The 26335-nt window shown below is 41.3% G+C and overlaps 2 protein-coding genes across 4 annotated transcripts in view; both read left to right on the plus strand.

Moving 5' to 3' along the window:
• Positions 1-409: 409 nt before the first annotated feature.
• On the plus strand, positions 410-10557 carry LOC309705163 (cyclin-dependent kinase 5 activator 1-like). The gene is made up of 3 exons (XM_082530787.1): positions 410-949; positions 3331-3970; positions 4059-10557. The coding sequence occupies exons 2-3, from the start codon at positions 3455-3457 to the stop codon at positions 4548-4550; spliced, it is 1008 nt and encodes a 335-aa protein (XP_082386913.1). The 5' UTR covers positions 410-949; positions 3331-3454; the 3' UTR covers positions 4551-10557.
• Positions 10558-12446: 1889 nt separating this feature from the next.
• Positions 12447-26335, plus strand: part of LOC309704679 (vesicle-fusing ATPase) — an 81871-nt gene continuing 67982 nt past the window's right edge. For all 3 annotated transcript variants that reach the window (XM_082530026.1, XM_082530027.1, XM_082530028.1), the window contains exon 1: positions 12447-12563. In XM_082530026.1, coding sequence (XP_082386152.1) covers positions 12552-12563 — 12 coding nt within the window. In that variant the 5' untranslated portion in view covers positions 12447-12551. The remainder of the gene's footprint in view (positions 12564-26335) is intronic.

Here is a 26335-nt window from a genome sequence, read left to right on the forward strand (position 1 = left end):
ATGGAAGGGAAGGGGTGTGTGTGTGTGTGTGTGTGTGTGTGTGTGTGTGTGTGTGTGTGTGTGTGTGTGTGTGTGTGTGTGTGTGTGTGTGTGTGTGTGTGTACCTGTAAGAGGTGGATTCGCCTGTGAATCTGCTATTTTTGTTAGCAAACACGGTGTTAACGGGGCCTCACTCGCTGTGATGAAGTGATTCACAAAAATCACTGCGCTGATCCTCAGCAGCCACCCTCCACCACCTCCACCACCACAGCACGGCAGCAGCAGCTTCGACACGTTTGGCCGGCTGCTTCAGCACCTCGGAGAGCGATAGGCTGAACGACTTCAGCGGCGGCAGCAGCATCCAGGCAGCAGCCAATGAGAGAGCGCCGTTTCTCTCGCACATCCAACCCGAATAAGTGCTGATGCCCGCATCTCTCTCTCTCTCCCTGTCTCGCTCGCTCTTTGCTTTGCTGCTTTACTGAGGGAATAAGCTGCCGTCTATTTTTGGACTTTATCTTGGCCATGTTTTTCTGTCCCCCTCTCTCTCTGTCGCCGCTTTTTTGTGTTAATGTAGGTTTTTAGACCAGCGGGCCGGCGTGCTGTTTGATTCATGTCTGGGCGAGTTGTGAGCATCAAACAGCCTCCACCGTGTAGTTTTTTGGGCTTCTCAATGGAAGACATCTCTCCACTCGCTGCGAGCGAAGGAGTGCGGCACATATTCGCTTTGCGTGTGTATTCCCGCAGAGGAGCGAGAGACTCTTTCTGAATGAGGCTCTGAAGGGAAGGGGCGCGGGCAGCAGACCTGTCGGTGTTCGAGCGAGACCCGTTTGGCTGGACGAGCTCGTGCCGGCGGTTGTGGATTCCGTGGGCGGAAAGCCTTTTCACATTTTGATCTTACCCAGCAGCGAGGGTACGGGGGAGGTCAAGGTGGGATACATGGATTTCACAAGAAGAGAAGATTAATTAGAAGGTAGGAAACATGTTTTTCCCTGTAACACCAGCCTTGTGAGGTGATGAAATATTAAAGACGCTCAAATAATTCTCAGATAAACGCAGGATCAGTCAGTACACAGCCACCTGCTCAAAAAGAGAGAAAAAAGCATTTTCTCCTAATGTTCAGGGCTGCCTCTCGGTGTGTGCTTCTGATGCTGCCTGGTGTTGGTGGTGTTCGGGGGTGGGGGGGTGTTCAAGGCTTCCATTTTGAAGCTAAGATGGATGCTTGCGCACATTTCTTTTCCCTGCCTCCGTGGCCTTATCTCGGTTCTTATATAATGCTGGTGAACACTGGTAGGCCCATGCTGGGGCTACCAGTGCCGTCTATATGCAGCTTTATGTGGGGAGGTGCGCCATTTATACATGACTGCTGTGATGGAATGCCAGCTATTTGTGTGGCTGCACGATTTATTATGAAGTTTCTGCACAGACACCTAATGCAGTTGGCTGACTCTTTCTCTCGTTGGTATATTGCTGTAACCATAAGCTCTGGGGTGCTTTTCTTCACTTAATGAACATACAGTACCAACAGCTCAATGTGGACCTTGGAAGCAGAGATTTGCGCAGTAAAAAAAAAAAACCCACTCCCACCACCTAACCTAAACTCATCTTATTGACGTGTTCTGAAAGGGGAAGCTGGTCTTGTGACCTGCTTTCATCTGCATTTGCAGGCTCTTCCTCCAGGCAGGAGCTTCTTCAGTTGTCATTGTTACAAGTGGACAGCAGATTCACTGTGTAAATATCTATCTGGCCGGTTACAGGTTGTTTCTCATGGTCTAGCAGATAAGAATCCAGGTTTTTCACCAATGATCACCAATGATATATGTGTGATTTGTAAACATTGATATGATTGATATTTATTGTATGTTACTGCAGCTAGCAGGCAGCTAGCAGTGTTGCATCACAACAAAATTTTCCTGTAGCTTGAAAACCATGTTTGTCCACTGGGTTTTCTCCAGGAGCTTGGATTTCTTCCTCCATCAAAAGAAAACAAAAAGTGTCTGAATGCTGTTTGCAAAAGAGATACTGAAATGTCATGAATTTGACTTCCTCGTTAAAAGAAAATTTAGCCAAGCTGAGGGCCTTGGAGGAATAACTAGCAAGAAGACCTTGAGAACTGTTGTTTGGGCCATTTTCATCTGACTTGCTTTTGCTTTCACAAAGTAGGAACCAGAGTGTCCTTTCTGGTTTCGAAAACTAACCTCACTTTCTAAAATCATATTCAAGGTCTTTGTTACTTGGAAACCCAAGAGGAACAAATAGAAAGTATATCTTGATAGGTTTTCCCAAACATTTTCCCATGTTTTCCCATTTTCCCTCACTAAAACAAATAGAATGTTTCTGATCTTAAAGATATCAAAATATCTTTGGACTCTCAACCAAATTTGTCACTTTTTATGGTTAAAAGAAGGTAAGGGGTCATTTCTAGACTAGTGTGAAGACCTCGAGCACCAAAGTGTGTGCGGTCCTTTTTGGACTTAAATAGCCTTTCAACCACATTTCATGGTTGACTGGAGCCGACAGTAGTCAAACTCAATGGGCCTCAATGGTTACTTTCTTTACTCTTTTTTCAAAAGGAGAAGTAAAAACTCTCCTCAGTCCTGTGCGAGAAAACTGTGAAAAGTCTTATCTGAAAGTCCAGCAGCCATTTGGGGTGTTTCATCTGGATACCTTGTCATGGCTGTAGGCTTCAGTTCATTCTGCTCTTGGAAAACTAGTTTGTGTATAACCCAACCCATTTAACTCAGGGTCCACTTACAGATGTTTTGGGGAGATTTTAACAATGTTTCTTGGTTTTCCTCATTCTCTCCTCACCAAAACAAGCCAAAGCTCAGACGTGAGGATTGTAGCATTTGAAATAGTAAAAAGAAAACTTAACTCATACTACGATTACTACGAGCCTTTCTTTCATCCCAGGATCTTTTTCAGAGACTGTAGCTCATTTTTCATGTTTGACAAGGCTGACAGCAGCAACCTCATGAAATTATCTAACTGGATGGTTGAATTCATAGTGAGGAAAGTCTCTTAGCAGAGGAAGGCGATAGACTGAACGCTCTAGGGGAAAGTTCACCATCCCAACGATAAATATTCTCTTTTGAGTCAGTGTCTTATGTCACTTCTGGTCTTGCAAACAGGCAAAAAATATTCATCATTCATGTTCAATATTCATCAGCGAGTGGAGTGTTAAGTTGTCATGGTTGTGCAAAACTTTAGCGTCTAGGTCTATTCTTTGCTTTGATAAACCACTCCACATCTACATCTCATTCTCTACTGAGAGAAGACTGATGAAACTTCATCAGTTGAAATGAAATCGAACTAATATTGCTGCTTTTTTTTCTGTTGTTTGTTTGTTCACAGGTTCAAACTCCTCCAGAAGTGAGACGCTGACCCTTTCCAAGCTTTTTGTCTAGACTAGTCAAAGAGCTTTCCCCCACTACTTTCCACTGTACCCTGTTTCTGCTGCTAACTCTAACCAGACATCATGGGTACAGTGTTATCGCTGTCTCCTAGCTACCGCAAGGCAGCCTTGTTTGAGGATGGGCCGGCCACGGTGGGCCACTACACCGCCGTCCAGAACAGCAAGAATGCCAAGGATGCCGCTGCTGCAGCAGCAAAGTCCCTAAAACGTCCCTCAATCATCAGTGTGCTCCCATGGAAACGTATAGTGGCTGTATCAGCGAAGAGGAAGGGGTCCAAGAAATTACAGTCAGACAGCGGGGATGGGGGGAAAGGAAGCTCTCCGGATGGTCATGCAGCCGCCACCACCAACTCAGCCTCCAATAGCCTGAAGCTCAAGAAGTCTCAGTCCTGTGCTAACCTCTCATCCTATTCATCCAGCCAGGACCCAGCAGCCACCACTACCACTACCTCCTCCCACCTGCCCGCCTCCAAAACCTTGGCTAACGTAGCTACTGTCGTTGCCAAAAAGAATTCCCTCACAGGTTCTGGGATCCAGCCTTCCACTGCAGCTGGAACGCCAAAACGAGTCATTGTTCAGGTAACCTTCACTCTATAGCAAAAGGAAAACTAAAAACTCACGCATGCATAATTTGATCAAGTCTTCTCTCCTTCCCTCCTAAACACAGGCATCCACGAGTGAACTTATGCGTAGCCTGGGCGAGTTCCTGTGCCGTCGGTGTTACAGATTAAAGCGTCTATCCCCGACAGATCCAGTGCTTTGGCTGCGCAGTGTGGACCGCTCCCTCCTTCTTCAGGGCTGGCAGGATCAGGGCTTCATTACTCCAGCCAACGTGGTCTTCCTCTACATGCTGTGCCGCGACGTGGTCTCAGCTGAGGTGGCCTCGGAGCGCGAGCTGCAGGCCTCACTGCTTACCTGCCTCTACCTGTCCTACTCCTACATGGGCAACGAGATCTCCTACCCACTGAAGCCCTTCTTGGTGGAAGCAGAGAAAGAAGCCTTCTGGGACCGCTGCCTGGACATCATCAACCGCATGAGTGGCAAGATGCTCCAGATCAACACCGACCCACACTTCTTTACCCAGGTGTTTGCTGATCTGAAAAATGAGAGCAAGAAAGAGGAAGAGAAGACCAAGCTCCTCATAGGCCTTGACCGATAAGAGGGCGCCGGGAGTGGGGGGGTGGGGGTGGAAGGATAGACAGTGAATATGTTAAGGACAGGAAGACTAATGTAATCCAGTGTAATGTTACCTTTGAGCTGTAATGTTGTCTGGCGTCTCTACTGGTGATGATTAACCAACTTTTCAAATGTAGAAGATAGAGCTCGTTGTATGAAACAGTGTTGATGATAAATTTACCCGAAGGCTGCAGTTAAACAACAAAGTAGATAAAATCAGGGTTGCTGAGGTGTTTCTCAAACCGCCAGTCATGTTGACTGGATCTGATTAGATTCCCAAGATTAACAGGCTACTTGTTGGCATTCAGCATCCAGGTCCCTGAGCTCAGGGTAACAAGTTTTAAAGCTGAGATACAATTGTTGAGATAAGATAAGAGGAGATAAGATAAAACTTTATTAATCCCTCGGGTGGGTTCCTCTGGGAAATTCGGTGATTCCCAGTAACAATATATCTGACAATGAAGAAAAGGAAAGTCATATTTCATCAAAAGCATGACTAGCAGAGATCATGATGTGACATTAACAGCATGATAGAGAGAGCAAGAGATCCATTGTACTTACCTTTTACCTTGGGTGTAAAGAAATTTGTCAGTCTGGCCTTTATGTTAAGAAATAAAGTCCTGACTAAGTTTTATTGTGAAAGTTAATAGAAACATAAATGGGTTTAGAGACGCCAGACAACACAGATTTAGTTACTGAGGCTGGATATATAAATATATATATATACTGTATATGTATACAGTATATATTTAGCATTGAGGCATTTTTATCTATAGAGAATTGAACCATTGCATGAGGTCACTTCATATGTCCTTGCACATGACCACTTGCTTATTGCCAACTCCGCTTTACCTTATTCCTAAAGTCCTTCCCAAGCTTTATTGCACTCATCAAAAGTGGTTCTGCAAGGTCCATTCACATAACATAAAGAGTATTAACTTGCATAGCGTGGATGAGATCAAGTCAACCAGATTGTTTAATTGGCACTCCTATTTATTGTACTGAAGTGGATTCATGCATCCGCATATTATATAAAGTACTGTAGTTTTAAAGGAACATTTGGGTTTATCCAGTCAAATATTCTGGGAATTAGGAGACCATTTGTCTATTTTTAAGAGGATGACATGCTAAACCTTTTGGCACAGATGAATAATTATTAAACAAGCCCTTGTGTAAGCTGTTTACAAATACGTGGGAAAATGCAATACTGACTCCTCCAGGGCACATTTTACACAGGGAATGAGCTCATTTATTTCTCTTACCCTGCACTTTCTCCTGCAGTCCATATTGGTGCTGACGAAAGAAAGAAAGAAAGAAAGAAAGAAAGAAAGAAAGAAAGAAAGAAAGAAAGAATACTTTTAAACGACTACACTCGTGTTGGGTGCATCACACTGTGTGAATGACTGGTGGTGATGGGTCATGGAGGATATGTTCTTATAGCAGATCATGTGATCGCTTTTCTCGGCCAATGACTACACACATTAGTAATCAAAAGTAAATGTGAGTATGCTCCAGCTGTGGAAGTGCAGAGCCAGACACAACAATTGTAGATGTGACTTTTCTTCCACAACAACACTTTGATGTTGCCGTCACCACTTGGTACCAGAGACCTCGGCTGCTGTTTGAAGTCCCAACACCCACCCCTCTTTCTTCTGCTCATGGCTTTCCACAGCAACATGGACAAAATAAATCAACACAGATTCTCTCTCTCTCATTTCGATCGCTCCGGTCTGGTCTGAACCGGTCGTGTCCTGTCTGGTGCAGTTCAGTCCAGTTGTCCCATATTTAGAGACTCTCTGGTCCACTGACCTGATGGCTTACTTATTCACGGAGTTGTTTGACATGCATGTGTGCTTCTATAGGTTTCCTAGCATGCTGCTTTGTGTTGGGCATGCCATGCCTCATGTTACGAAAGAGACTGAGCAGTTGCTATGCTGAACTGCTGAAAGCTAGACTGAGTGATGTGACATCCAGGCGCAAGGACGATCCAATGAGGACAATATGTGAAAGGTTAGAAGTGGACATGCCATTACTATAAATCCATCAGTCAAGGCAAGGTCAAACACTTGCCCTTAAAACAGGTTTTTGGTATTCATGTACACAGAGGACTAAAAGAGCCCACCGAGATTAGCCTCTATGTCTCTTTGGTCACTTATTTGGTATGTCCAAAGAGAAATCTGAGAACTAATGAACTGTAAAAGCAAAATGTTTTACATTTTGGATCAAACGTAAATGCGATCTTAGTAAGAATTGATTTAGAAGGTAATTTCATCTCGTTTCTGCAACTATACCTGTTGAGCATGTTGCTAAAATGCATTTCATCCCTAATCCTACCCCTATGTGGCTCTACAGCAACCTATTGTACATTAACCATCTGAGATCTAAGCCCCAAACCCTAAGTTTTGTAGACAAGAAAAACAGGGGTTTTTTTGACAAACGTCAACACATTTTGATGTGTCGGTTAGAACCAATATGTTCTTTGTCCCCTTATTGCTAGAAAAAATGAACAAATATTACATATTCTGATAGTATAGGGTGATTACCCTCAGAGGGTAAAGAGTACAATAGTTCTGACTTTTGGTAAGCAGCCATGTTTTCAGGCTGAAAACTTTTAAAAGGCAGAATAAAATCTCCAGACTTCCTGTCTAAAAATGCGTGATCAAACAATTTCCATAATGTGCTTAAATCTGGTGCTTTTTTCTTCCTAAATCACCTAAAGTCCACCTTTAAAGACCCCACATCTTCAGATTGTATGGGTCTTTCTTGTTAGAAGCTTCAAGCCCAAAACTGAATTTTATGAAGAAGCTCAAAGGAATTATGATTCGGTTTTGGAAAGCTCCTCCAGAATCACAAGAGAGATTATAGAAGAGTTTTCAGTCTGTGTCACCAATAAATTTATGGAAAACTTTGATGGTCCATTACAGGACCATTGTAAGGGTAGTCCTTCAAAACATTATGATGGATAAATGGATATACTGATCCTATACATGTCCCCCTGAGGTGAGAGTGTTATCCTTGATGATGTCATATCTCTAAGTCTAACAACGGCCAATAAGATGTTTTCAGTTTTTGAAAACCTGCGCCCTGTCGGCAGGGCGGAGGTCTTGTGCCATATCATTCTAAGACTCATTATTTCATACAAAAAGAAAAAGAAAACAAAAAAACATGAGCCAAGAAAGACTATAAAGTTGTCATGAGTAAGCTTTTCATAATGTTGCTGCATTGTACATCCGACATGTAGACCAGAAGAAAAAGACTTTCTTTACATGGTAAGGAATACATGCCAAAATGGAAAGCTTGTAAATTCAATATACAGAGAAGTTGTGTGTGTCACTTTGCAAAATGTATGCCAAAATTGGAGTCATCCAACACTGGAGCGTTCAACATTCAGTTTAATTTGTGTATAATAATATTTGGCCTTCCCTTGTAATATGAAAAAAACAAAACAAACACAGAAATGAAGACTTTACTTTTAAAAATGAGGAAATGGATTTTTAATCAAACAGAATGTCATGCCTCTTTCCAGACTCGTGTCTTCACAAAGCAGGAGATGTTTCATGTTCAGATGATTACCAACTGGGCTGCAGCGCTTTCATGCTCTGAAGAAAAACATGTAGCCTTGTTCCAGAGTCAGACCTCATGAGACAAATATGCACTCTATGAATCCATGGCAAACATGCTTGTTTACATGTCCTTCCTCCTAGCTGTTTCTGATGGGTTGAATAGTAGACAAGTAGCATATTCCTCAAAGGCATTCACAAGATGACTGTTGAATAATCCTGTTTGTAATTTGTTGTACTTGACGATCCAGAAGGATCTCTCTCTGCAGGCAAAAGGATAAAAGAAAGGTCAAATGGTTACAAATCATCAACTCCATAACAAGATGTATGTGAACTGTAATAAGTTAATGTTATACAAGAATTTGCAATTTTTATTCATGTCAGTACTTTCAGTATCTAACAGATTTAATAGGAGAATGACACAGTTTTCCAATTAAAGGGTAAAGGTTTGCTTAGCCCCACAACACAGGCCAGGCCTTTAGTTGTCTAATCTTACATTGATAAGGGCAGCAGGTGTGGTGGCAAATCTTAGATTGTAATTGATACAAAAGTAAATAATTAATTCATTACTTAAAAGAATTCCATTAAACAAATTTCTCATTTCTAGCTAACAACGGTTACTGGCTTAAAGAACAACAGTCAAAGGCTAACTAACTTGATGGCTATTTGACATAAACATTAGCTAAAATATTCTCTAAATTATTTTTTATTAATCATAGCTGAGTCATGTCAAAATTACTTGTTGGAATGAATTCTGTCTGTAAAATGCAGAGGTGAACTGTGAATGCTAACAATAGCATTTGCCTTGTTTGTGTCACTATAATAAACCAGTAGCTGAAGCGAGCTATTGCTTTAGTGGCTAGTATTTTTTTTAAAGAAACCCTATCGCTGACACTTAATGGATAAAGTGTGCATATATGGTTGCTAATAAACAGCTAAATTGAAACAGGGAAAGCAAAACAACAGGTTTCCTAATGAGATGTAATTGTCCAACACCCATGGCTCTGTTAAATGGGGATTAGATGTCACTGTGGTTGCCAGTGTTTGTTCGTCACTGGTAGTCTCTTACAAAACAACCTTTAACCAAAGTATGTTCAGCAAAACACACCAAAAGTAAGGGTGAAGTAGATGAACATTTATCAAGAGTTTTAAGAACAGACACACTCAAGCGGATACAAAAAGTTATTGATTTATTAGAGAGATATGAAAAGGCTTTTAATGAAGCAACTGGTTGCTACAAACAACTTCATGCTTGAAGACAAAGGCTACAGCTAACAAGCATAAAGATTGCTTCTTCACCAAATAAAAACATTGGTCTTATCAACTTAGTCTGTTCAGTTCATACCTTATAGGGAATAATGTCAATAGGACTCTTATTTTTTCTTCCTTTTAATGCTAGGACAGTAAGATGTCTGTTAAATGTGACGTTATCTTGGGTGATGCTAGCTAGGGTTGCTACAGTAAATGTTATTGGATCTAATGGACAACACTGCTAACACTAGCTTAAACTCTGATAGGATCAACGTCACAGATAGTGTATATACAACTAAGTGGGTGTGCTAGTGATAAAAGGGGCACTGCATTATTTAAAAAATTAGCTGCTTGGCCTTTTAGGTAACAACTGTTGGTTAAGCTAATGATTGTATCTTATGTTAGCGATGAGAAACACACCTTAACTCATTTGTCATGGAATGGCACCGATAAGGAACCACCTTAAACTCTGGAAATACGTCTTTCCACATTGTGAACAAACCCAAAGCTTGAAAGACCTTTTGTGCTGCGTTACAGTTGCTAAGCTGTGATTGAACAATCATTAAACAAGCCGTGATTTTTCACAAGCGGTCAGCGCTACTCGTTCTCTGATACACTGAATATTCTATTTTCTGTATTCAGTACCCTTGTAGTGTCAGATTTTGACACTGATGTTAGGAGTGATGATTCTTAATGTGTAAAATTACCAAAATATTTATGACCACTTTCCACCTGCTCCAGGCCTGTCAGCTGTGCAGGGACAACAAAGAAAGAGAAAACTGAAGGTAAAGGAAAGCCGTCCTCTAAATGAACCTTTTTCTTGCAATGGAGAATGAAAGTATGAGTTGATAACACCCCCTCCGATTCATGCTCTCATTGATTAACTCATAACCATGTGCCATATTTTATCTTGCGAGACATACAAGACAAAAAAACAACAAAAAACAAAAGAAAAAAACTATTGTGTGACATATGCTTCTAATGATGAAGTTGGTTTTCCTTCCTTTTCATTTGTGAATCATATTGTGTAAACAAGAATCTTTGGTGAACAAAGTCAAGGCTACTAGTGTTACTAGAGTGCTGATGCTGCAATCTGTTACTATGTGGATGTATGAATATGTATGTGAGAAATAAGAATACTTTGATCAACTGTTACAGGTACTTTATATAAAAACCTTTACAAGCATGGTGTTCTGTATTTTGTTCAGGTGTTATGACTGACATTGAGACAGTTCTTACTCGGACCACAGAAAGGCAGCAGAGAGTCTCTGAAGCTGCACATTTGAGGCAGCTGAAGAGGAGCTGGGAGGAAGAGCATCATAATAATTTTGAAAAAATGCAATTACTGCTCACTAGCTCCCTAACCTGACACTTGAGAGTCATTAAGAGCAGGTTTAATTTTTATTGGTGATAAAAATTTTAATACCAAATCCCTCAATTCATTGATTATTCTGCTCTATACATCTGACATAAAGAGAAACGTACTGATAATGCTAAACACTTAAATACTTGAACTTTAATCGTAGTTTCTGATGAGTTTATATTCAATTGAAAAACTGATCATACTAACCTCTGTAGTCTGATAAAAAGCGAGAAACAAAACAAAACAAAAAAACAACGGCTGCTAGGCTTCTGAGCATATAGTACATACAGTCCTTCTACAGACCTAGTTTTACACTAGACTGAAGGGACAAAAGACCCAAGGTATTACCAGAGACTTGTCTAAGAAAGAGACACAGCACAGCATCCTGATTTCAATCCTGATTTGACACCAGGGACCGTTTGCAACTTTTATTAAAGAGGCTATGAAATTCACAGAAAGAGACCTTTAGGTCTGGTGAGTATAGCAAGTCTATAGATTATTTACAAGAGCCTAAATGGAAATATAGTTTGTTTCTTTAAGGTGGTGATGGTGGGGTAGCAGGCAGGCCAAGATAATCAACAAGAAGTGAGAAGAAGGGCAGTGGAGAATGGTCAGGTAGGCGAGATGCAGGTAGGTGCTGGTCGTGAGTGCAGGTGAACTGTTATTCGTGAGAGTTTATTTTTCCTCTGTGCTTACAGGAACCAGAGAGGATAACCATCCAACCATCTTTGAAGAAGAACATTTCACACCACCAGGATGGAGGCCCAAACTGGTCCTTAGATCCTGCATGGTGAGAAAATGACTAAGAAACAGACGAAAAGAGAAGAACGAGGCAGACTTACAGAACAGACCTCATATGACACAATATGACTGTACATAAGTCAGCTGATGTAACCTCTGACCTGCTTCCTTTGAATGCTTGGAAAACAAAGGAGCCCAATCAGTTGCTTTTCCCAGTGTAGTTGCCCCACTCTGGCAGGAATAACTTTGTGATTCCATTTTTTTAACAATAAATCACCATAACTAACTAAAGTGTGGAGTTGTCTGAATCTGAATCAAACACTAGTGAATATAGACGAGTCTAATTCTGTACATTTAAACTGAACTTAACTGAACTCTGTCAGCTAACCTTCTACCTCAACAGCTGAAGAAGTTACGCATGTTTGATCAAAGTTAGAGTCAAACTCAAAATTTTGGAAACTTAAAGATTGAAATGAAGTAATTAAAGTGCAGTAACAATCTTCTACTTCTTCCCTTAGCAAGTCTCAGCTGCTGTCAGGACCTTTAAGCGATCAAACAAACATACAGCCTGGACGGAGCGCTGCTGTCCGTGGTGCTGAATTAGTTCAGCCGTGGGGTGGTGCAGTTCAGCAGCGTGTGGGGCAGAGCGCTGTCCGTGGTGCTGACATGCAGAAATCTGAGGCTCTGGTTTCATTTACCAAAAAATAAAAAGCCGATGAATGGAGGCGGGATGACACTTACTGCACTGAAAGTCACTTTAGAATTTAGAGAGTTCACATTATTGTTATTAGAAAAAGGGAAAAGAAACTGTCTAATATATGTGCGCGTGCCAAATATGCAAACGCTATCCACCGGGATGCCACCCTTAACAATGTAGACCCACTTTTGCTCAAAGAGCCAGACGAGTAGGGTGACGTCTCCCTCCGCTTCCGCTCGAATCAGCCAATCAGAGCCGAGTGCGCCGCAGCTTATAAGCCCATCTGCTGTCGATCCTTTCGCCCTGACCGTCCCTGCTGTCCTGTGTGCCGCTGACTCAAACTGCAGCCCCTGATCTACCGCAACCGTGAAGATGGCGACCCGGGTAAGCTCCGTGCGCTGCGTTTATTCCTGTAACAAATCGCTCTCAGTCCGGCTCGTGGCTGGTAATGAAAGAAGCGCACCCGCAGAGCAAAATGTCGGACGAGCCGTATGTGCGGACTGTCAGGGGTCTCGGTACACGGAGCACCTGAATGTCACCGCGACTGCGGACTCTGGTGTTTATTTCACACCGTGTGATAACGCGTAGCTTGTGCAGCAATTTGCTACAGGACGGTGTGTTCGCCACCAGCCCCCCCACCCCCCCACCCCGTTACAGCTGCTTCGGTGCTTAATCCTGGGCTCTGCTTGTCCTTGACGCGACTGCGTGAAAAGCGACCACTGAGAAGCTTCGTGGATGCGTGGAAGGGTGCACGGTGTTGTGTGGGACGCGCAGAGTGGTGCTTTGGTGACAAGGGTGAAAACAGCCTTACGTGCTCCAGTGTGTGTGTGTGTGTGTGTGTGTGTGTGTGTGTGTGTGTTTGGCGTTAGGGAGCGCTGGATGCGGTGTGAAGCAGCAGAGCAGCACGGCTGACTGGTGGGCTGTAACCTACCTACATATGCACATGTAGGTTGCGTGCAACCTGTCGAAAAGGAGGGAGGATGATGTCAGGTAACCGGCCTCAGCTTCCCCTAGTGGCCCGGTGTCATTCTCACACAGCCCCAGTTATACAGGTCACACCTGGCAATAACACCAGGACTGGTACTGCAGTAGGAATTATTGGGTTAAACCCTGATACCCCCAAACTGCTGCCTTTATTATGCAACGCAGTAAATAGCAACCTGGTCACTAGGGTGGCATATACTGAGAAAAGCTAGCACCAACACCTCTGTGTCTGTGTTGTAATTTATTAGCCCTTTGTCCTCAGCCAACAGAGAAATCTTTGTAAACAAACAATACTGTTTGCAGGGCTTCTGAACTTTTAGCCAACACAAAAGATAAATATCGACAGTTGACAGATGTTCTCGTTTTTGCGGATGTATATATATCATTATTCCAGGCCTCTTTTACCTCCATGACTCCATGTATGACTTTGGAGAAACATATTGACACCTGCTATCACTATGATACTACGTCCAGCAGCTGCTCAGCTTAGCTTAGCATAAAACAGGCAAACAGTGGACATGGTTAGTCAAGTCAGACTAAGCTCTTCTCTAAAGCTTACCAGATAACGTTTTATCACATTTGTTTTCACTGTGTAAAAAGAAAGTGCCAAGACTACACTGTTATAATGGTGAATTATAGGGCAATATATCGAATGTACTCGATGTGTTCGTTTGTCCACGTACAATGGTTAAAATGGCTTTATCGTAACCATCGAGTATAAATTGCGATGGCAATATTAAGCTGTCTGCATGTAATCAACTTTGGGGGATTTTTTTCTCCTACATGCTGCGAATCGGAAAGTTTTCTACCTGCCCTGAGCAGGCGCCGCACAGTTTCAATTACAAAAAATAATTCAAGTTAATTTCTGTGAAATTAAGATCAGCAGTGTCATAAATAACCCAAACATTGAAATTCATTTAACTGAGTTTCACTCCTTACCCATATGGAAAAGATATATATAAATCTTATAAAGTTTGTATCTGTCTTGTGTGAAACTTGTATGAAAAGCATACAAGAGTGAAAACAGATATAAGATCCCTTGAAAAATTATATAATGAAACTTGTATGTTTTGGATACTTACTAAAACAATGTATGAAAGTAATGAGAAAGTGGCCACTTTCATGAGTAAATCATATAAGTTTTTACTATTTCTTTTCCATATGGGTATTCTCAGTGTTCCACAGCTTATTTGCATTGAGTCTGTCCCACCAGCTCTCCAGTTTAAGATAAATTTGACATCTGGCATCATGTAAGTCAGTTTGTCTCAGAGTGACAGAATTTTATCACTAGATACATGCGTGTCTGTCATTTTTTTGTAACTGCGAAGACCTTTTTACAAGATACTACACTATGATGCTAACTTACACATGTTCACTTCAGGCAAACTTTAAGTGGACTTGAAAAGCCAGTAATGACTATTTGTCCGCACCCTCTTACGCTGCTACGTGTCCATGACCGAGCACAAACCCTACCCTACAGGAAACACTGAACTGAGGAGCAGCATCGCATCCCAGTATAGAAGTTTTTCATGCAACATTATGTGGACTTTACACAAGAGCTTTCCACCATATAGGATGTGATACAACTACTAGTTACAAGGGGAAATGTGTATCTGATTGGAGAGTGGTTCCTGACGGTCACCAGTTGTCGCTGGAGTGTCTGTACCAAAAACCTCCTTATGATTTATATATGATAGCTTCCGCTTGACTATTATTGTTTGCAGACAAACTGATGTCTTCCATTCATATGGAAGGTTGCTGGGGCAGCTTTACTTTGGATGGAAGACATGTATTTGTCTGCAAACATTAATAGGCAATCACAGATTCCCAGCATGTTCCAGTGACTGTACCAGTCTGCCAGCAACCCAAAGCAGTTGCAGAGAGGTGTTTGCCTCACCGACAGTGGTTGCCAGATGGTTGTGGATCAGTCTGTAGGCCTGCATGACTCTGGGACTTTGTGCACTCACTCTACATTGTCACCATGATTGTCACTTATCCAAAATGGCGGGCAAGTTAATGACACAGTTAGCAGTCACATGATTCCTCAGTGAGATAAATAAGCAACTTCTGTAGACACAGATGATAAAATATGGAACTTGAAATTAATATAAGAAGTCCCCTTTATTAGTTATTGCCTGGAGATTCTTAATGTCTCAGGTTCTGCTGTTTTAACATGAAATCTTAGGTAAACAGTGGTGTTACCAACTGCATTAATGAAGGTCCAGCTTTATTTAGGTGCAGAACTTTAATTAGTATGGTTAACACCTATTTTTAATGTCAAATGGATGTTATGAAATAGGTCTTTAGCCTGGCACAAAGTTCTTCTTAAAAGGACAATTCTCATTTTTCCAACTCCGCATCCAGGCTTTGTGCTGAGCTAAGCACATCAGCTGTTGGCTACATACTACACAAATATGAGAAAGGTTTAAACCTTCTCATGTCACCATTGGCCAGAAGGCAAATGGATCAAACCAACAAGTCACTTATAAAGTCTACGACACAATGGCTTTCTGAAAAAAGCCCATCCTACCATGTCACCATGTAAATGGTGCAGTGCAGCTTCATTTCCAGTGCAGAGCTTGTATTAATTTGAGTTGAAGACAGACTCATCAGCACAAAAGTGCAGGTGGTCTGCCGAGTCATGATGCAAGGTGCTAACAGCCTTAGCATTCCACACAACAACTTTCTCACTGTGCTCATCTAAAAACAGTGAAACCCAGTGTGCTTCTGATTGAGGGTGTGCCTTGTGCTGGTACATTTACTGTATTTTAACATAACCTCTTTAACCTCTTGATCACCTCTCTGCATGCTAAAGCTGGAGAGTAGCACAAGCACACACCATTAGCTTGGTGCTGTTATCCAACGAGCCTCAAGCTGCGTGTGCCCGGATTTCATGTGTCAGTGGAAAACATGACTGCTACATCACACTTAAAGTGGAAGCACCTCCTCCCTCAGTGGGACTGTTTTCTGATACTCCAGCAGTCGTTTTACTCTATCAGCATGTCTTTACATTCCAACTGCTGCCTGATTTATGAGGTTCAGCATTCAAGGGAGCTCAGTCAACACTGCATGGAAATGACCACAGGTTTTATTTTTATCATGATTTAGATGAGGAATCTGCCTGCGTGTTATTAATGTGTTTTTGTCATTATATTGCTGTATATAACAACAATTCATAGTACTATATTTTAACAACTTAACATGAGCTAGACCCACGCATCATTTAATAATAACTGTGTGGCCAAAGCTTCCTGTATGCACAGAGACAAAAAGAGCATAAAAGAACAAAAAGACATGGACGATCATCACAAAGAGGCTCATACAAACTATTCAAGCCTATACGACTATGGAGACACAAAATGAGCACAAAGGATCAATAAAACTGCACAAAGACTCAAAACCAACGCAAACTAATACAAATGAAGTTGACAAGCCATGAAGACCATAAAGATTCAAGATGGAAATTTTTCTAAAACATTTTTAGAGGGAGCAGAAATCAAAGCTTCTTAAGATTTTTTTTAACACTTAGAGAAACCTTTCCCTGTCAAACAGCTTCTTTGGAGTTTACTCTGACAACAGAGGCTAGTTTAATTTCCATGTTCTTAGCTGTTTTTATGAAGCAATGCTTTTTAAAAAAAAATCTGTTAAGGGAACAAGCAGCTTCTTATTTCACATTAGCTAGCAAGCTAATTGTGCTAACCTCAGTTCTCCAAGTAAACTGACAAAACAAGATTGCATCTGTCTGAGTTTTTGATGTTTCCAGTTAATTTATTTTTAAAAGAAGTGCATAAAGTAAAAGAGTTACATCCTTAAAATCATGCTAAAAGACTGAAACTAGCTCTCTGTCACCAGGAAAAATGTCTTCCTTTCTCGAGCCATGAAGAATTAGCTTACATTTCAGTGTAAAAAAAAAAAATTAAATCTTAAGACCTTCACAGACCTGACACATAAAATTTGTATTAATATTTTGTGCATTCGATTTTTTTCTGCCAACTCACCTGTTCTTTATCAGCCATTTACACTGAACACATAACTTTAAAGGACCAATTTGCAGTATTTATTTTATCAGCTCAATAAACAGATCTGACCAATCAGACCACTGCATTTGGCAACAAGTGCACTCTGAGTTGAAAATGGTCACCAGTACTGAATATGCAATAATCTAAGATACTATTGTACCTGACACATACACACAGCTAGATGCCGATAAAGCTTCAACTCCTGGAAACCTTGAAATTCTCCCTGCTGCTGTCTTCTCCTGAGAATCGTTTGAACCCAGAATCTTTTCTTTCTTTCTTTTCTTGTTTAGAAGCATCATCATCTTTTTACAGTGCATGTTTTTATTCACAAACATCTAATGCTTCCAGTGTATATATACGTTGGGCCTCAAATTCACATCAGAAAATTTTTAAACTTTTCACAATTTTTTGACTTTAGTTTTACAAGATAAAAGGAAATCAATGACCGTGCTCTAATACTGAAAACATTCTGCTGTCTATATTACATTCTAATCATTACTGTGCATTCATTATCTTCTACCTCTTTGTTGTAGCACTGAGCAGTGTCTTTGCATTAGAGCATGTTCCACAAATGAATACAAAGCTTATCATGTTTCCCTTTACCAGACTTAGTAATGTATCACATTTCCCCAAGTCTGTGTGCAGTGTGTGTGTGTGTGTGTGTGTGTGTGTGTGTGTGTGTGTGTGTGTGTGTGTGTGTGTGTGTGTGAGATAGCATGTCCTCCCCCCTGGTCACCCAGCTTGTCAGAAGTGTCCACAGGCATGATTTTTGATGTCCCCAGCTGGCACTCACTCGTATACCCTTCATTCTGAAGTGCCCAGCACAGTTTGTACTGTTTCAGGGCATAAAGTCATCTGTCAGAGGATATCAGGACAAAGCAAACAGTTCCCCAAACTGAAACGGTCCTGGCATCAACAACAGTCTCAGCAAGAGAATCCTGTTCTAAAGCATATTACCACACAAGCTAGCAAGCATGAAATTATCAAAGAAACTTGCTAGGTCTGCTAAGAGCCTTAACATTTATTTCACTGGTGACCAAGATACAAATAAATACTTCAATATAAGTACATGCAAACTTGAGATATGGATACGATTAGTCAATAAAAACAAGAACGCTTATGCCCTCTAATATCTCACATGTTTACTATGGTAACCATACACCGGGACCATAATATAGGAAGATCGCACTGTCAACACTGTTATCACTGTTGTCACTGTTGTCACTGCAACACATCAGCTCATATGTTTTCTTGGTTCAGCTTTTCTCTGATTCTTTGCTGTTGAGGGTAGAAAAATGCTGCCTGTAGCATTTTGGAGTTTTCCGATGGATTGCTGTTCAGGAGTCCATGAATGCCACATCTCCTGTTTATAATCAGCCAGAAACCATTAAAGATTTTGTCTGCGAAACATTCAGAAAGTCTATGAAAGCAGTTTACAGTGTGCACAGTCATCCAGCAAAATGTACGCGTTAAGCCCAGAGCGTGGAAAGCTCGTGTGGCTTGTCAGCAAGCAATTTTTATTCAAGTGCATCCAGCTTTGAGGTTAGAAGGCAGTAGAGAAAAATCCTTAATGGACCAGACGTCGGCACGAGTTAGCATATTTGTAAAAGCCCAGCATTCATCTCCTGTTTCTGACACTGTGTTGGCTTTGCTCTAGAGGCGGGAATGACAAAAAAAGATACAACTATGGGTTTCCCGCTGTGATGCTGAACTCACAGTGTTTACACAGCTGCTAGCCTGACAATACAGATCAGGTGTGTAAAGACTAAAAGAAAGTGTGGCTCAATACCTTTGCCCATATCATACAGGTTTAGTTTATGCATCCACACCAGACCTCCAAAATCACAAAAACCCCACATTATGTTTTCACTTACTGAGTTTGCCCACTTTTTTTTAAACTCTCCATAAAATACAGCTTGTTAACAGAGTCTGTAACAGGTTACAGGAATGAATGAACAGCTGTTCATTGGAGCCTTTCCTCTGGGTTCACTACCGGCAATACCAGTCAGCAGCAGGACCCAGAGTTGTGCATTACACTAATAATAAATAACCACAGTCAAAGTGCTTATAATAAACCTTACATCACCTTTAAGAACAAGATGTGTCGACCCTGGGTAGTATGGTGAGGCAGTAAGTGACTATTGATCTGAGGTTAAATGCTAAACTGAAATTAGAATTCATGTGGGAATATTCTGCCTTTGCCTCGTAATAGCTTTCGTGCCAATTTGCAGCGAGTCAGGTTATGGTTGGAGAGAAGTAAATGGTTTAGTAAGACACTTGGGTTCCCTTTGCCGATTGAACTAATGACCTTTGGCTCACTATTCAGTCTCACCAGCCATCTGGTCCTCATAAAGCCTTCTGGATTAGAGAGCACAAGCTCAAGACTTAAAGCCAAAGTTACTGTAAATGCACCATACTGCTTGATTTACTGTATAAACCGTTTTGGTCTAGCATGTCCCATTTTTGATTTTTAGCTTTTATGTTCCAAGGATTGGACAACTAGGATGACTGGACAGAAATGTCAGTGAGATTCAGAATTTAAGAAATAAGTTCAGTCTTATGAAAAGTGACACCACATCCAATGTTTGTTGGTAAACTGATTCTTGACAAGGAGTTCAGTAAATCAGCACGGGGAATGCATTGGTGCGAGATGTCCAGAATTTTCTTGGCAATCACAGAGCAGAGAATTATGCTGAGCTTGTGGATAAAATCCTGAAACCATATCAGCTAATGAGGGCCAGAACGTCGCTGACGACGCACTTTTTACTTTCTCATCTCGACTTTTTTTAAACTAAATGTAGGCGATTATGAGCATGGGCCAAGAGTTCACCAAGACATAAAAGTGATGGAAAACCGTTATCAGGGAAATTTTAATCCAAACATGATATGTGACTATTGTCAGTTTTACAATACAGTAGGTTAGGTTTTTGATAGTGTTTGCGTGCGCGTCATTCTGTCTATAAAGACAATAGCTCGAAAAGTTTTCAATTAATTCTGATAAAACTTTGGAGGTGCGCAGAGTGGAGTCATGCTAACAGCTGATTAAAATTTGGCTTACATCCACCTTGGACTTCAGTGTCAACATATTTATTGATTTACTGGTCAAAAACTGACAAAAGGCTTAGACCTTTGACCTCAAGGTCAGCAGATTGATCTGAAGGTCAAAGTGATAATATTGAGACATTTAAACTATGTTTCTTCCCACCATCATTTGAATTGACAACATATAGGCATATAGGGAATGATATATGGGGACTTTGGACCTCTGGCCTCATCTTCAAGGTCAAATAAGGTCAAACTTTCAAAAAAATGTCTTTAAAACCTTATAAAACGAGCTGTTATCCATCACTTACCCTTTGTGCAATCAAACGAAATATCTGTCATGCTACTCTTGTCTGATTTTCACTGCATTATAAACAATATAGGAATATGAATGTAAACAACATACAGGACTATTACTGTTACAAAATACAATCCTGCTCAGAGAGTGAGCTGCCTTGCACTCTCATAGTGCTTCGTGATTTGAGCTAGTGTGTGTTAGAATCGTCTGACTGTGTTTTGCTTTTCTTACAGCTGATCCTGAATCAGCCCTGACCTGGACATGTAATGTTCATGCTATGGAAGCTATTTGTCAGGGTGATACTGTAACACTTAGGTTGCACGTATCATCAGGCAGCGCGGCAGTGCAGTGGTTAAAAGAGCACGGATCTTGGGGCCTCTCTGTGTGGAGCTGGCGTGTTCTGTCTGTGCCTGCGTGGGTTTCCTCCAGTGCTTTGGTTTTCTCATCTTTGTTAGCTTAATAGTTGCTTCTAAATTAGCCGTAGGTGTGGATGGGGGTGTATTGTGCCTCTGTTTGCTGGGATATGCTGCAGTTGGAATGGTTAAGAAATTGGACGGATGATTTGTAGCACCAAACTCAATTTAACCCTTCACACATGATTTTGCGTATGTAATTGAAAATCTAGCTGTTGTTGCCAGTGCTGATTCTTGCTTTCCAGCCTGCGCTGAGTAGGTGCTCTCAAGGACTGATTTAATTGTATCAGAATCAATAGCTGAATTGATTCCAGTCAATGAAGGGAAGAAAGAAACGCACACCTACTAGTGCAGCTGAACAAGTGAGTGGGCTACAGAAGATGACAGCTCATCTATTATGTGCATCTCCTTCCCAGTGGTCTCCGTCTCCTTCTCAACCTAATCAGCTGTTTGTTTCCTTCATAATTTCCCCCACTCATCTTCTGCTTTGAAGACATTTCCCAACAGTCTGTTATTCGTTCCTCTGCTCCCAACTTTTTTTTAGCACCTACACCCAAGCAGCAGACATCATTAAGGTGGGATCCTCAAAGACTTCCTCTGTCACATTCTGCATAAAATGTCTTCATCTGGGATTTTTTTAGGTTACTGATCAAACAGTTATGCTTTACAACCTTTGGCCCACTTTAAAGAAAACAGATGCAGCACCCAGTTGATCTCCTTTCTTCTAGTTACAGGGAGCAACGCAAAAGACACTGCTGTGCAATATCACAGCATCACCTTACAGTAAATGCACTAGTTGCAATTTGAACCCTAAAGTACTAAAATTATAGATTTACCACATTAAAAATGCAGCTCAATATTTTATTCTATTTTATTTTATTTTATTTTTATTTGGATGCCTGAATCTTCCTCTGTGTCGAGGATAGGAAAAAGGTGTTCTGCTATCCTTCACAGAGATGGGTTTTTGCTGGAGGGGTTGTGTTACTCTGTCTTTTACATACAGTAAAATAGGTGCTGTGTTGGTCTGAAGTCTTACTTTTCAACTTGTGTTGTTCTGTAGTAGTTCTTGTATCATTTTGACAGTTTACACTGGAAGGATGTTTTTATTTCAGGATGGTAGAGACTGGGAGTCTTAACATCCGATGTGCCAACTATAAATAACCTCTATGTCCTGTATTTTTTTACTGTGTGGAGTCCTGGTCAAATTTACACCGGGATTGTTCAGCCAGTCATTTTAAGTGCAAGCCATGCAAGTTCTTCTTCTCATTATAAGCGTGTGTTACATGTAGCCAGCTGTCTCGGTGCCTGCATTTTCCCCCTTTGAAACAAACTCTATTTGCGTATAACTCGCCTGTTTGGCCTTATTACACACCTTCACTCAGTCCAACAAATACTCTTGCTGCCTATGATTCAGACCCAGTGGTCTTTTAAAGTAGGCCAGGTTTCTCTCAGAGCAGATGTTTGGCATTAAAAGGACCTTCTTCAGCTTGTTTGCCACAATGTTACAATTTGATGACTTCTTCAGACAGTTATTGGACTTGCTCCTTTAGCTTGTTTGGCAAAAATGTGTCAGGAGGTAGAGCAGGTTATCTTTTAATTGGAATGTTGGTGGTTTGATCTTTGGCTGCTCCAGTCTGCTGCAGCCCAAATTGCTCCTGATGCAGTCGTTAGAAGTGCTTTGAGTGCTCAAGTATTTTGGAAAAGCGCAATATAAGAACAAGTCAATTTACCATGTATTACTTTTTGTGCAGTTGTACACTGAAGTACCAATGCATGGTCCAAACAAAATCACAAGGCACACCCAAACTTTCCTTATGATACATCATTTGGGAGGCACTGTGATAAACAAAGCCAAACAGACAACAAACATATTTTGATCTCATCTCTTAGAGGATTGTGCTCTCTGTAGTCACCAGTTCTTCTCCTTGGTGGCGCTGTCACTTGGTGTTTGCTCGCTCTGTGGTAGAGTATCACTTCCTGTTCCTGCTCAAACACAGTGGTGTTTCTGAGTAGCTTATCTGCTTAGAAATTTAATTAAAAACTTTTAAATACATTCTTTTCTCATAGTATAATCTTCACGTGCTTTATCCGAAGCACACTTTCTGTGTACTCACTACCTAATTTATACCCAAAGTATTCACTGACTGTCTCTGTACTGTTTCGCTAGCTTAGCTTAGCTCGTAGCCGACTCGTTAGCACCATGGCTACTTCATCTGTCCCTCCTGCACTTTCCTGCTCATTGTGTCAGATGTTTAGTTACTCCTCGGCCTCCTTTAGCAGTAATGATATCTGTAACAAATGTAGCATATTTGCAGCTCTGGAGGCCAGGATTACTGAATTGGAGACTCGGCTTCACACCCTTCATTCACCCGTAGCTAGCCAGGCCCCTGTAGCTGGTGCAGCCGAAGATAGCGTAGGCCCCGCTAGCTGTTCCCCGGCAGACCCCAAGCAGCTGGGGAAAGAGGGCGGCTGGGTCACGGTGAGGAGGAACATAGTCCTAAACAGAAGCCCCAGGTACACCACCAACCCGTTCATGTGTCTAACTGTTTTTCCCCACTCGGTGACACACCCGCCGGGGGTCAAACTCTGGTAATTGGTGATTCTGTTCTCAGACACGTGAAGCTAGAGACACCGGCAACCATAGTGAATTGTCTTCCAGGGGCCAGAGCAGGCGACATTGAAGGAAATTTAAAACTGCTGGCTAAGCGTAAACGTAAATTCAGTAAAATCATAATTCACGTCGGCAGTAATGACACCCGGTTACGCCAATCGGAGGTCACTAAAATCAGTATTGAATCGGTGTGTAACTTTGCCAAAACAATGTCGGACTCTGTAGTTTTCTCTGGTCCCCTCCCCAATCAGACCAGGAGTGACATGTTTAGCCGCATGTTCTCCTTAAATTGCTGGCTGTCTGAGTGGTGTCCCAGAAACGATGTGGGCTTCATAGATAATTGGCAAACCTTGTGGAGGAAACCTGGCCTTGTTAGGAGAGACGGCATCCATCCCACTTTGGATGGAGCAGCTCTCATTTCTAGAAATATGGACAAATTTATTAAACCCCCCAAAATATGACTATCCAGAGTTGGGACCAGGAAGCAGAGTTGCAGTCTTACACGCCTCTCTGCAGCTTCTCTCCTCCTGCTACCCCCCCAAAAACCCATCTCCATAGAGACTGTGTCAGCTCCCAAACAGACAAAAAACAAACTAAAAACCAGCAACAAACAACTTAAACATAAACAGTTACAAAGAAAGAACAATAAAGTATCCACATCTGAACCAAAGAGTAAAACAGTGAAATGTGGATTATTAAATATTAGGTCTCTCTCCTCCAAGTCTCTGTTAGTACATGACTTAATAATTGATCAACAAATTGATTTACTCTGCCTTACAGAAACCTGGTTGCAGCAGGATGATTATGTTAGTTTAAATGAATCAACACCCCCGAGTCATTCTAACTACCAGAAACCTCGAAGCACAGGCCGAGGGGCGGTGTGGCAGCAATTTTTCGCACCAGCCTATTAATCAACCAAAGACCCAGACAGACTTTTAATCCATTTGAAAGCCTGATGCTTAGCCTTGTGTAAAACTCAGAAACCAGTCTTACTTGTCCACCTGGGCCTTACACAGAGTTTCTGTCTGATTTCTCAGACTTTTTATCTGATTTGGTTCTCAGCTCAGATAAAATAATTATTGTGGGTGATTTTAACATCCATGTAGATGCTAAAAATGACAGCCTCAACATGGCATTTAATCTGTTATTAGACTCAATTGGCTTCTCTCAAAATGTAAAAGAACCCACCCACCACTTTAATCACACTCTAGATCTTGTTTTAACATATGGCATAGAAACTGAACATTTAACAGTGTTTCCTGAAAACCCTCTCCTGTCTGATCATTTCCTGATAACATTTACATTTACAATAATTGATTACACAGCAGTGGAGAGTAGACTTTATCAAAGTAGATGTCTTTCTGAAAGCGCTGTAACTAAGTTTAAGAATACAATCCACCCACTGTTATCATCTTCAATGCCCTGTACCAACACAGAGCAGAGCAGCTATCTGAACGCTGCTCCAACAGAGGTCGATTATCTTGTTAATAATTTTACCTCCTCACTACGTACAACTCTGGATACTGTAGCTCCTGTGAAAACTAAGGTCTCTAATCAGAAGTATTTGACTCCGTGGTATAATTCTCAAACACGTAGCTTAAAGCAGATGACTCGTAATCTGGAGAGGAAATGGTGTGTCACAAATTTAGAGGATCATCATTTAGCCTGGAGAAATAGTTTGCTGCTTTATAAGAAAGCCCTCCGCAAAGCCAGAACATCTTACTATTCATCACTGATTGAAGAAAACAAGAACAACCCCAGGTTTCTCTTCAGCACTGTAGCCAGGCTGACAAAAAGTCAGAGCTCTTTTGAGCCAACCATCCCTTTAACGTTAACTAGTAATGACTTCATGAACTTCTTCACAAATAACATTTTTATCATTAGAGAAAAAATTACCAATAATCATCCCACAGATGTAATATTATCTACAGCTACTTTCAGTACCATCGATATTCATTTAGACTCTTTTTCTCCAATTGATCTTTCTGAGTTAACTTCAATAATTACTTCCTCCAAACCATCAGCGTGTCTTTTAGACCCCATTCCTACAAAACTGCTCAAAGAAGTCCTGCCATTAATAAATGCTTCGATCTTAAATATGATCAACCTATCTCTAATAATCGGCTATGTACCACAGGCCTTCAAGCTAGCTGTAGTTAAACCTTTACTTAAAAAGCATCTCTAGACCCAGCAGTCTTAGCTAATTATAGGCCAATCTCCAACCTTCCTTTCATATCAGAAATCCTTGAAAGAGTAGTTGTCAAACAGCTAACAGATCATCTGCAGAGGAATGGTTTATTTGAAGAGTTTCAGTCAGGTTTCAGAGCTCATCACAGCACAGAAACAGCTTTAGTGAAGGTTACAAATGATCTTCTTATGGCCTCTGACAGTGGACTCATCTCTGTGCTTGTCCTGCAGCGTTCAATACTGTCGACCATAATATCCTGTTAGAGCGATTAAAACATGCTGTAGGTATTACAGGTACTGTGCTGCAGTGGTTTGTATCATATCTATCTAACAGACTCTGGTTTGTACATGTAAATGGAGAGTCCTCTTCACACACTGAGGTTAATTATGGAGTTCCACAGGGTTCGGTGCTAGGACCAATTCTGTTTACATTATACATGCTTCCCTTAGGCTGCATCATTAGAAGACATAGCATACATTTTCACTGCTATGCAGATGACACCCAGCTCTATCTGTCCATGAAGCCAGATAACACACACCAATTAGTTAAACTACAGGAATGTCTTAAAGACATAAAGACCTGGATGGCCGCTACCTTTCTG

This window comes from Aulonocara stuartgranti, assembly GCF_965226115.1.
Source record: "Aulonocara stuartgranti genome assembly, chromosome: 4".
In the NCBI taxonomy this organism is placed as follows: domain Eukaryota; kingdom Metazoa; phylum Chordata; class Actinopteri; order Cichliformes; family Cichlidae; genus Aulonocara; species Aulonocara stuartgranti.

Excerpts from the sequence above, each read along its gene's own strand:
- LOC309705163 (XM_082530787.1), top strand. The coding sequence starts at position 3,455 with ATGGGTACAGTGTTATCGCTGTCTCCTAGCTACCGCAAGGCAGCCTTG. Across the intron at positions 3,971-4,058 it reads CAAAACGAGTCATTGTTCAG|GCATCCACGAGTGAACTTAT; the intron begins GTAACCTTCACT and ends TCCTAAACACAG.